At 39.6% G+C, this 12,961-nt stretch overlaps 1 protein-coding gene and 1 pseudogene across 2 annotated transcripts in view; both read left to right on the forward strand.

Moving 5' to 3' along the window:
• Window positions 1–419: 419 nt before the first annotated feature.
• Window positions 420–5,617, forward strand: LOC308331846 (cytochrome c oxidase subunit 6B1-like; the record flags this gene model as incomplete). The annotated part of the gene is made up of 3 exons (XM_080787365.1): window positions 420–525; window positions 3,117–3,217; window positions 5,564–5,617. The coding sequence occupies 3 exons, from the start codon at window positions 420–422 to the stop codon at window positions 5,615–5,617; spliced, it is 261 nt and encodes an 86-aa protein (XP_080643491.1).
• A 7,219-nt stretch (window positions 5,618–12,836) lies between these two features.
• Window positions 12,837–12,961, forward strand: part of LOC308331786 (solute carrier family 2, facilitated glucose transporter member 3-like) — a 22,917-nt pseudogene continuing 22,792 nt past the window's right edge. The window contains exon 1 of the transcript in view: window positions 12,837–12,892. The product of the transcript in view is annotated as a solute carrier family 2, facilitated glucose transporter member 3-like (transcript). The remainder of the gene's footprint in view (window positions 12,893–12,961) is intronic.

Genomic DNA, 12,961 nt, shown 5'->3' on the forward strand with positions numbered 1-12,961 from the left:
GTAGGCCTATGTTATGTTTATTTAACTTTTGCATAATGTCACATACATTATGAGACACGCAAAGTTAATTAAAATCGTGCAGAGCCATCTGGAGGTTCCCAAAAGTGGAAGATACTCCTGTGGAAAGGCTATATTATTTGACTTATATTGACCCTATAAACAATTTAGTATTATTTAGTATATTTATGCAAGGTTTTGCACACTCAAATGGTACCTCGTCAGATAATCCCCACATTATCCTACAACAACTTCTGTGAACAGACTTCACTGTAGTAGCTTTTCATAAATTATATCTGTACTTAGGCTGTCTGCTGTCATGAAAGTTTATAGTTAGAGAAATTCAAAACTCCAATGAGTAGCCTATTGTTCTTATGTCTAGAGCTACAGCAGAACAGGTGTTGTGTTGTTCTTATGTCCAGATGTCTGAAACGGTGGAGGAGAAGATCAGGAACTATCGTACGGCTCCGTTCGACGCTCGCTTCCCCAACGTCAACCAGACGCGCAACTGCTACCAGAACTACCTGGGTAACAGACACGCACGCACGCACACACACACACACACACACACACACACACACACACACACACACACACACACACACACACACACACACACACACACACACACACACACACACACACCCAGCTTGGGGCGCATACCATTTCTGGGTTTTTATCCCGGTCGGGAACAGATGGTACTGTAACTTACGTCATGTTGTAGTCACTGGTTGGTATAGTCATCAGGAAACCTCAAGCCGGAATCGGTAGGTAGTTCCCAAAATCCCCTGTGATCGAAAAGGGAATTGTAACTTTAGGGCCTATACCCAATAAAAGCCTTGATCTTGGTGTATTCGTCAATCTTTTTGTATTAATCACGTTTATTCAAGTACAGCTTGGAATAGTTAGTTCAGTGTTTCATTCCAACCCCACACTGTCTCCAGTGAGACACTGAACCCTACGTTGCCTCCAATGAGTCGGTCGGTGTGAGCTCAGCTCGCCACCGTCGGTGTGTGAATGTGGGAAGTGAGGACGCTGGCGTCGACTGTTCGCCGCTTCACCTCCCAACGTATGAATGAATGAACCTTCACCTCCCAATGTATGAATGAATGAACCTTCACCTCCCAATGTATGAATGAATGAACCTTCACCTCCCAACGTATGAATGAATGAACCTTCACCTCCCAATGTATGAATGAATGAACCTTCACCTCCCAACGTATGAATGAATGAACCTTCACCTCCCGACATATGAATGAATGAACCTTCACCTCCCAATGTATGAATGAATGAACCTTCACCTCCCAACGTATGAATGAATGAACCTTCACCTCCCAACGTATGAATGAATGAACCTTCACCTCCCAACGTATGAATGAATGAACCTTCACCTCCCAATGTATGAATTAATGAACCTTCACCTCCCAATGTATGAATGAATGAACCTTCACCTCCCAATGTATGAATGAATGAACCTTCACCTCCCAATGTATGAATGAATGAACCTTCACCTCCCAATGTATGAATGAATGAACCTTCACCTCCCAATGTATGAATGAATGAACCTTCACCTCCCAACGTATGAATGAATGAACCTTCACCTCCCAACGTATGAATGAATGAACCTTCACCTCCCAATGTATGAATGAATGAACCTTCACCTCCCAACGTATGAATGAATGAACCTTCACCTCCCAATGTATGAATTAATGAACCTTCACCTCCCAATGTATGAATGAATGAACCTTCACCTCCCAACGTATGAATTAATGAACCTTCACCTCCCAACGTATGAATGAATGGACCTTCACCTCCCAACGTATGAATGAATGAACCTTCACCTCCCAACGTATGAATTAATGAACCTTCACCTCCCAACGTATGAATTAATGAACCTTCACCTCCCAACGTATGAATTAATGAACCATTGTAAAGATTCACCTCCCAACGTATGAATTAATGAACCATTGTAAAGATTCACCTCCCAATGTATGAATTAATGAACCGTTGTAAAGATTCACCTCCCAATGTATGAATGAACCTTCACCTCCCTATGAATGAATGAACCTTCACCTCCCTATGAATGAATGAACCTTCACCTCCCAACGTATGAATTAATGAACCTTCACCTCCCAACGTATGAATGAATGGACCTTCACCTCCCAACGTATGAATGAATGAACCTTCACCTCCCAATGTATGAATGAATGAACCTTCACCTCCCAACGTATGAATGAATGAACCTTCACCTCCCAATGTATGAATGAATGAACCTTCACCTCCCAATGTATGAATGAATGAACCTTCACCTCCCAATGTATGAATTAATGGACCATTGTAAAGATTCACCTCCCAATGTATGAATGAATGGACCGTTGTAAAGATTCACCTCCCAATGTATGTATGAATGAATGAACCTTCACCTCCCAATGTATGAATTAATGGACCGTTGTAAAGATTCACCTCCCAATGTATGAATGAATGAACCGTTGTAAAGATTCACCTCCCAATGTATGTATGAATGAATGAACCTTCACCTCCCAATGTATGAATTAATGGACCGTTGTAAAGATTCACCTCCCAATGTATGAATGAATGAACCGTTGTAAAGCGCTTTGAGCACTTGGAAAAGCGCTTTAAAAATGCATAATAATTCAATTATTAAATGGAATATTCCATTTTTCCGCACAACGTTGGGACTGCTTCAGACTTTATCTATCTCCGTGTTTCCCCGTCAGACTCCTTCTGGTTGGCTTCCCTGTGTTGACCCCTGTGTTGACCCCTGTGTTGACCCCAACCTGACCTTTTCTAACCAAGCAGGTAAAAAGATAAAACGTCCATACGTGTTCTTTCTCCATTTCTCCAACTGTCTGGGATTGGCTTTGTTTTTCTTCTCCAAAGCCTTGTTTTTCTCTTTTGTTTTTCTCCCCTGGTGTGTGCAGTGGTGATGTTGCCCAGCAGGGGGGCGTGGGTTTGTAATGTGTGTGTCTGTGTGATCTTCGCCTTGTCAGACGTCCACAGATGTTGTGGTAATGTGTGTGTCTGTGTGATCTTCGCCTTGTCAGACGTCCACAGATGTTGTGGTAATGTGTGTGTCTGTGTGATCTTCGCCTTGCCAGACTTCCACAGATGCAACAAGGCCCTGTCTGCTAAGGACCAGGACACAGCTCCCTGTGTGTGGTACCAGAGAGTCTACAAGAGCCTTTGTCCCATGAGCTGGGTACGACTGCAACCACACTTTACCCCTTTAGTCTAACGGCAATATTGGGCTAATATATAGGCTACCAATACAGGACGTTATGATCTTGAGCTTCATTAAATAACTCTGTCTTTCTCCGCACGCGCGCACACAATATTATTCAAGTGAAATGCGTAACGCCAATATTGGGCTAATATAGGCTACCAATATGTGGGTATAGCCTACAGGGATTTACCCACGGAATGAATATATATATATCTAATCATCTATACCAGGGCTGGCCACACTTTTTCTTACTTGAGAGCTACTTTCAAAACGACCAGCTCAACAACACATACCCACCAAATAAAACTATCATCCTATTGCTGAATGAAAATCGTTACAAAATGTAATTGAGGGGCCTTTCATAGGCTATACATACCAGTAAGACGCGCAAACGCGGGAAGCGAACGCAGCTCATACATATTTGTGTTTTTTTAAGATTTATTTTTAAGTTATTCTTTTTTTAAGTTAAGTTATTTTTAAGTTAAGTTTTTAACTTAGCCATAACCATATAAGGAGTCCCCAAAGCAGCTATACGTCCAAATATGGAGTGTGTTGCATCAATCACAAACAAATCACTCAGCTCCATATATGGGCACAACGGGGGGACACACACACAGACATGATCTGCTAGGTCTCATAGTAAGTGCTCACTGCATTCGCAATCACTGCGTTCGCAATAAGACAAACGCACATGGAATGGGAAATAGAGGGGGAAAAATGGAAATGGTAGGGGTTTTTTTTGTTGATATTTGACTTTGCTACTGATGATTGTACGCAACAACAAGTGTGTTTGAGCTGACAGGCCCTTTTTGATGTCAATCAATCAAGTCATCTCAGGTCATCTCAAGCGGCAGATGCAAAAATCCTTTTTTATATTGAAATGATATATATTTTTAGAGGCCATGTCATGTGGTCTACCTGCAAAGCCTTTGTGATCTATACTGGTAGATCGTGATCCACCTTTTGGGCACCTCTTAACGTCAGATCAGCGGTTTTGTCGGCGAGCGCCAAAAATGCTCCCCGACAGCATAATCAGAGCAAATACCGGCCAGTGTTTATAATAATAATAATAATAATAATAAAACTTTATTTGTATAGCACCTTTCATGACATGAAATGCAGCTCAAAGTGCTTTACAGAAAAATGGAGAATAAAAGAAAAGCAAGGCATAAACATTAAAAACAAGCAGTAATGCAAGACAGTGAGGACATGAATAACAAAAATAAAAAATAAAAGATCAATTGAAAGCAATGTTGTAGAAGTGGGTCTTGAGCTGAGCTTTGAAAATGTCTACAGAGGCTGCCTGACGAAGGTACAGTGGGAGCTTGTTCCATGTGTTCCATTGTTTATGAGCCATAACGTGTTGACTACACTAATAAGGACACATAATAATAACTAATAACCCATCCGTTACTACATGTGGAGTCAACTCTAGTATATATTATAATAATATATATATATATATAACTTTCGTTCATTTTTCGAGCTTCCGTCGCTCCAGACTGTACGACGGAAGCATTTATATTTGACTCATGATCAGAGCTTCCATCGCTCCAGACTGTACGACGGAAGCATTTATATTTGACTCATGATCAGAGCTTCCGTCGCTCCAGACTGTACGACGGAAGCATTTATATTTGACTCATGATCAGAGCTTCCGTCGCTCCAGACTGTACGACGGAAGCATTTATATTTGACTCATGATCAGAGCTTCCGTTACTCCAGACTGTACGACGGAAGCATTTATATTTGACTCATGATCAGAGCTTCCGTCGCTCCAGACTGTACGACAGGAAGCATTTATATTTGACTCATGATCAGAGCTTCCGTCGCTCCAGACTGTACGACGGAAGCATTTATATTTGACTCATGATCAGAGCTTCCGTTGCTCCAGACTGTACGACGGAAGCATTTATATTTGACTCATGATCAGAGCTTCCGTTGCTCCAGACTGTACGACGGAAGCATTTATATTCTACTCATGATCAGAGCTTCCGTTGCCCCAGACTGTACGACGGAAGCATTCATAAATGACTCATGATCAGAGCTTCCGTTGCCCCAGACTGTACGACGGAAGCATTTATATTTGACTCATGATCAGAGCTTCCGTTGCTCCAGACTGTACGACGGAAGCATTTATATTTGACTCACGATCAGAGCTTCCGTCGCTCCAGACTGTATGTCGGAAAGCATTTGGAAATTGCTAGAGGCAAGACTATAGGCAATTTCTGACAACAACGTCAATATGTAGTAAATGTCCATACTGGCTGTATTACATGGTCCTTCCTTCCTTCCTTCCTTCCCTCCTTCCTCCCTCTACAGGTGCAGAGATGGGACGGCCAGATTGAGAATGGAAGTTTCGCTGGGAGGGTCTGAGGAGGGTCTGAGGAGGGTCTGAGGAGGGTCTGAGGAGGGTCTGAGGAGGGTCTAAGGAGGGTCTAAGGAGGGTCTAAGTCGATGCATCCAGTCCGTCTGTTTCCTCGTCTCCACGTGGTATAACATTCTTTTGCTTTCTGTACAAAGATGACGTCTAATAAATGATTTAACATTAGCCATGCTGTCGTGGTCTTTGCATTCACCCTTTTCCACAGACGTGTGTGATGACATCATCATCATCATCATGCCTGGAAGAAACTACAACATGACGTCACTGAGCCGCAGACTCACCCGAACACATCTCTCTGTTTTTACTAGAACTACAACATGACGTCACTGAGCCGCAGACTCACCCGAACACATCTCTCTGTTTTTACTAGAACTACAACATGACGTCACTGAGCCGCGGTGGTAAGAGACTCACCCCAAACACATCTCTCTGTTTTTACTAGAACTACAACATGACGTCACTGAGCCGCGGTGGTAAGAGACTCGCCCCAAACACATCTCTCTGTTTTTACTAGAACTACAACATGACGTCACTGAGCCGCGGTGGTAAGAGACTCGCCCAAACACACCTCTCTGTTTTTACTAGAACTACAACATGACGTCACTGAGCCGCGGTGGTAAGAGACTCGCCCAAACACATCTCTCTGTTTTTACTAGAACTACAACATGACGTCACTGAGCCGCGGTGGTAAGAGACTCGCCCAAACACATCTCTCTGTTTTTACTAGAACTACAACATGAAGTCACTGAGCCGCGGTGGTAAGAGACTCGCCCAAACACATCTCTCTGTTTTTACTAGAACTACAACATGACATCACTGAGCTGCGGTGGTAAGAGACTCGCCCAAACACATCTCTCTGTTTTTACTAGAACTACAACATGACGTCACTGAGCCGCGGTGGTAAGAGACTCGCCCAAACACACTTCTCTGTTTTTACTAGAAATACAACATGACGTCACTGAGCCGCGGTGGTAAGAGACTCGCCCAAACACATCTCTCTGTTTTTACTAGAACTACAACATGACGTCACTGAGCCGCGGTGGTAAGAGACTCGCCCCAAACACATCTCTCTGTTTTTACTAGAACTACAACATGACGTCACTGAGCCGCGGTGGTAAGAGACTCGCCCAAACACATCTCTCTGTTCTTACTAGAACTACAACATGACGTCACTGAGCCGCAGACTCACCCGAACACATCTCTCTGTTTTTACTAGAACTACAACATGACGTCACTGAGCCGCGGTGGTAAGAGACTCGCCCAAACACATCTCTCTGCTTTTACTAGAACTACAACATGACGTCACTGAGCCGCAGACTCACCCGAACACATCTCTCTGTTTTTACTAGAACTACAACATGACGTCACTGAGCCGCGGTGGTAAGAGACTCACCCCAAACACATCTCTCTGTTTTTACTAGAACTACAACATGACGTCACTGAGCCGCGGTGGTAAGAGACTCGCCCAAACACATCTCTCTGTTTTTACTAGAACTACAACATGACGTCACTGAGCCGCAGACTCACCCGAACACATCTCTCTGTTTTTACTAGAACTACAACATGACGTCACTGAGCCGCGGTGGTAAGAGACTCGCCCCAAACACATCTCTCTGTTTTTACTAGAACTACAACATGACGTCACTGAGCCGCGGTGGTAAGAGACTCGCCCCAAACACATCTATCTGTTTTTACTAGAACTACAACATGACGTCACTGAGCCGCGGTGGTAAGAGACTCACCCGAACACATCTCTCTGTTTTTACTAGAACTACAACATGACGTCACTGAGCCGCGGTGGTAAGAGACTCACCCCAAACACATCTCTCTGTTTTTACTAGAACTACAACATGACGTCACTGAGCCGCGGTGGTAAGAGACTCGCCCAAACACATCTCTCTGTTTTTACTAGAACTACAACATGACGTCACTGAGCCGCAGACTCACCCGAACACATCTCTCTGTTTTTACTAGAACTACAACATGACGTCACTGAGCCGCGGTGGTAAGAGACTCGCCCGAACACACCTCTCTGTTTTTACTAACCACCTTTTCACCTAAAACTGGAGTATAAATGGGCCTTCACCCCTTAACCCTAAACGTTGCTTTGTTTGACTATTTTGGAAAAAATAAAATAAAATAGTGTCGATGTATAGCTGCTCTAAATCGACACGTTGTAGATCGACTATTTGAACTGATTGAAGGATCTCAGGGATAAGCCGGTGAGGCACTGACGGAAACAGGGCCCCCTATAAGCATAATGAAACACATGAGCGTCGATGTGCGCGCGCGCTACCGTGAATCAACGGGAATTGTACGTGCTGGTACACACAGTGAGGCACGAATGAAACGCACCCAGAGGTAATGGTGTTGCCTCCAAGCTGTGTTCAGCCTCTATAATAACCATCTGTGTCTGCTGTGAAACGGGTCCTTTATCCCCTTCTGACCTGAGATCAGTTTCATACGAAGGTTTCCACTGGACACACACTATGGTCTGATTAAAACCCATTCTGACCTGAGATCAGATTCTAAAAAAGAAAAAAAAATGTCAGTCGTTCTTTCGATTTTTCCAAAAATAGCAGACCTACAAGCTCGTAGCGCGCCACTCGGTGGCGCGCTATGAGCTTGTAGATCTGCTATTTTTCAATAGCTATATAAAGCACAACATGATGCTATAACACCAAATTGGGTTCCCGTTCAGAATGGGTTATTTGGTCGGAGGGGAGGGGGGGTCTGCTAACCATTGTCTTGCATTGTGTCCTGCCCAGCTGTCCTATTGTCTGGAATGCAAAGAGAGACAGAAGGCCTGGCTATGGGATACATAGTATACAGTGTGTTGGGAGACAATAAACGTGCATGACTTGTCTATATATATGGGGCCTGATTTTGTAGTTTGCTTTCCCATTTCAGCCTTAAGAAAAAAAAGGAAAAAAAACTACAAGCAGAATAAAAACATGGCAGACCTGCATGCAGGAAAGCACCAATGAAATGAATAATGAGTGTGTTCAACGTATACAATTTACAATTACAAATGTAGGCCTTTAGCAGACGCTAAAGTATAGAAGAAAAAAACGGCAGGTTATACACAACACTTTTTTTTTGTTGTTTTTCTTCTTGGTTAATTATTTGTTTGTTTGGTCCAACATATTGTGTGTGTTCTGTAGGTTTATTAATATACATAATTACCAAACACCGAAGTCTCTAATAACCCAGAACACTTTGAATGTTATCAACCGATTATCACCAATTATCTTCACGACAAGAGTTGGCTTCGCACGACGCTTTAAAAGGTACGTTTTGTGAAATGTCTATACGAGGAAAAATGCATCGGGGAAAATTAATTTCCTGCATGGGCCACTCGTTGTTCTGAAAGGGGGCGGGACTGCGGCGCGCTCTATACAGTCATCATAGGCACCAGATCATATAAAAGTGAGAGTAGACCCATGACCCCCCCCCCACCCCATGACCCCCCCCCACCCCATGACCCCCCCCCCATGACCCCCCCCCCCTCCCCCCTCCCGGCAGTCACCGCCCCAAGAAGCGGCCTCGACGCAACGCATGATTGTATATATTATGCATAAAGTTATTATTTTGTATATGAATTTATGAAGTAAAGTTGCATCAACAAATCGTGTGTGTGTGTGTGTGCGTGTGTGTGTGTGTGTGTGTGTGTGTGTGTGTGTGTGTGTGTGCGCGCGCGTGCATGTGCGTGCGTGTGTGTGGAAAGTAAAAATCAATAACAATCTGCATAATTGATTTGTTTGGTCTTATAAAGGGACGGATGACGTCATAGAGCATCCTCCCCTCACGAGGGAGCGCGTGACGCCGACGATGATGATGATCCCGTTGTCATGGCAACAAGGGTTGCATCAGCAGCATCCGCCCAGCCTCGTGCTCCCTCCAGGGATAGGATAGGATAGCCTCATGGTCCCGTTGCCATGGCAGCAGAGCGTTGCATCAGCATCCAGCCCGCCCCCTCCAGGGATGGGATATAAGCCTGTGTATCTCTCAAGGTCGCTGCAGGCTGCACGCATGGGGCCGCAATGCATTGTGGGGAGGCGAGGCAATTCAAGGAGCTAAAGAGAGAGGAGCGCCCCGGTCGACGGTCCCATAGCCCGGGGAGGACGAACACGATGTGATTGGCTCTAGCTGGTTGTCAGGGGAGACGAGCAGTGTTCAAACACCTCTGGAGAGCATGCAGCTGACACAAGGTTAAACATTTATAATAATAATAATAATAATATTAAGGTTAAACATTTATAATAATAATAATAATAATAATATTAAGGTTAAACATTTATAATAATAATAATAATAATATTAAGGTTAAACATTTATAATAATAATAATAATAATATTAATAAGGTTAAACATTTATAATAATAATAATAATAATAATAATATTAAGGTTAAACATTTATAATAATAATAATAATAATAATAATAATAATAATATTAAGGTTAAACATTTATAATAATAATAATAATAATAATATTAAGGTTAAACATTTATAATAATAATATCAATAATAAGGTTAAACATTTATAATAATAATAATAATAATAATAATAATATTAAGGTTAAACATTTATAATAATAATAATAATAATAATAATATTAAGGTTAAACATTTATAATAATAATATCAATAATAATATTAAGGTTAAACATTTGTAATAATAATAATAATAATAAGGTTAAACATTTATAATATTAATAATAATAATATTAAGGTTAAACATTTATAATAATAATAATAATAATAATAATAATATTAAGGTTAAACATTTATAATAATAATAATAATAATATTAAGGTTAAACATTTATAATAATAATAATAATAATAATATTAAGGTTAAACATTTATAATAATAATAATAATAATATTAAGGTTAAACATTTATAATAATAATAATAATAATATTAATAAGGTTAAACATTTATAATAATAATAATAATAATAATATTAAGGTTAAACATTTATAATAATAATAATAATAATAATAATAATAATAATAATAATATTAAGGTTAAACATTTATAATAATAATAATAATATTAAGGTTAAACATTTATAATAATAATAATAATAATAATAATAATATTAAGGTTAAACATTTATAATAATAATATCAATAATAAGGTTAAACATTTATAATAATAATAATAATAATAATAATAATATTAAGGTTAAACATTTATAATAATAATAATAATAATAATAATATTAAGGTTAAACATTTATAATAATAATATCAATAATAATATTAAGGTTAAACATTTGTAATAATAATAATAATAATAATAAGGTTAAACATTTATAATAATAATAATAATAATAATAATATTAAGGTTAAACATTTATAATAATAATAATAATAATAATAATAATATTAAGGTTAAACATTTATAATAATAATAATAATAATAATATTAAGGTTAAACATTTATAATAATAATAATAATAATAATATTAAGGTTAAACATTTATAATAATAATAATAATAATAATATTAAGGTTAAACATTTATAATAATAATAATAATAATATTAAGGTTAAACATTTATAATAATAATAATAATAATAATAATATTAAGGTTAAACATTTATAATAATAATAATAATAATAATAATAATATTAAGGTTAAACATTTATAATAATAATAATAATAATAATAATATTAAGGTTAAACATTTATAATAATAATAATAATAATAATAATAATAATAATATTAAGGTTAAACATTTATAATAATAATAATAATAATAATAATAATAATAATAATAAGGTTAAACATTTATAATAATAATAATAATAATAATAATAATAATAATAAGGTTAAACATTTATAATAATAATAATAATAATAATAATAATAATAATAATAATAATATTAAGGTTAAACATTTATACTTTTACTTCATTGGGGCATTGATGGGTAAACTTTAGTTACGAGAGTAACTTTGTAGATTTTGATTATTAGCCTATAATAGCTAAATAGCACGTATACACATGTGTATTGATTGATTCACTGGTCAAGATGTATTTTTATGTATTTTGAACATATTCTACTTGCTGGACATTCTGCATAATGAGTATATAGGCTATTGTAGGCCTACTTTTAGCACAGCATATATAGTTTGTCTGCCAATACTTTTGTAGGCTATACTTTTCCACCGTATACTTTACTTTGTAACAGTATTTCTTACAGTGTGTATTGATAGCCTATATATATATACTTTTACTCCGTACTTTACTTTGTAACAGTATTTCTTACAGTGTGTATTGATAGCCTATATATATATACTTTTACTCCGTACTTTACTTTGTAACAGTATTTCTTACAGTGTGTATTGATAGCCTATATATATATACTTTTACTCCGTACTTTACTTTGTAACAGTATTTCTTACAGTATGTATTGATAGCCTATATTATATACCTGTGAGTATATACACAAAGGAATCTCCCACCACCGGCATGTTGCAACTTGGAACAATGTGGTCATCATCATCTTGCCTGTTAAACCCCAGTCTCTCCGGGCTATGGGATCTGTAGAATCTAGCAAAAAAAAAAAGGACCACTATCTGGCATGCGTCCGTCCGTCCGTCCGTCCGTCCGTCCGTCCGTCCGTCCGTGCACCCCCCACCCACCCACCCCCCATTCCGCCCGTGACGACACACACACACACACACACACACACACACACACACACACACACACACACACACACACAATTAACACACACAGCTGTCACGCGGACCGGGTCGCATTATTGACGGCGATCGCTCTCTCTCTCTCTCTCTCTCTCTCTCTCTCTCTCTCTCTCTCTCTCTCTCTCTCTCTATCATCATCACCATCTCTCTCGAGCATCCTCGGACTTCCATTCGTCGGGAGGGTGGGACCGACCGTCACCGCACCGGCGTCGACGTATACGTACCGTGGGAGATTTCGTCAAAAGGGAAGGGGAGGGGGTGAGGTGTGTGTGTGGGGGGGGGGACGACAAGGACGACGTGCGGATCGGCTCGCGCCCCCCGACTCATTACATTAAAGGAGTCCCGTCCCAACAGTCACCACGCACGCACGCACGGAGTCTCTCTAACGGACGGGTCGTTGTAACGGTTTGGATGTAACGACGGTCGTGTTTTGTTGTGTGTCGCGTTGATGCCAGTATAGCATCATCATCATCATCCCGGGTCGTGCATGGTGGAGCCGGTGGTGGTGGACATACCGTCAATCCGTGTTGTTGGTCACGACAGGTGAATAACGGATTCATACATTTATGCTCAACTGTATATACATTTATCGTGTGATGATGTTGTGATGAT

Source organism: Protomyctophum bolini (assembly GCF_963924005.1).
Source record: "Protomyctophum bolini genome assembly, chromosome: 17".
Classification (NCBI taxonomy): domain Eukaryota; kingdom Metazoa; phylum Chordata; class Actinopteri; order Myctophiformes; family Myctophidae; genus Protomyctophum; species Protomyctophum bolini.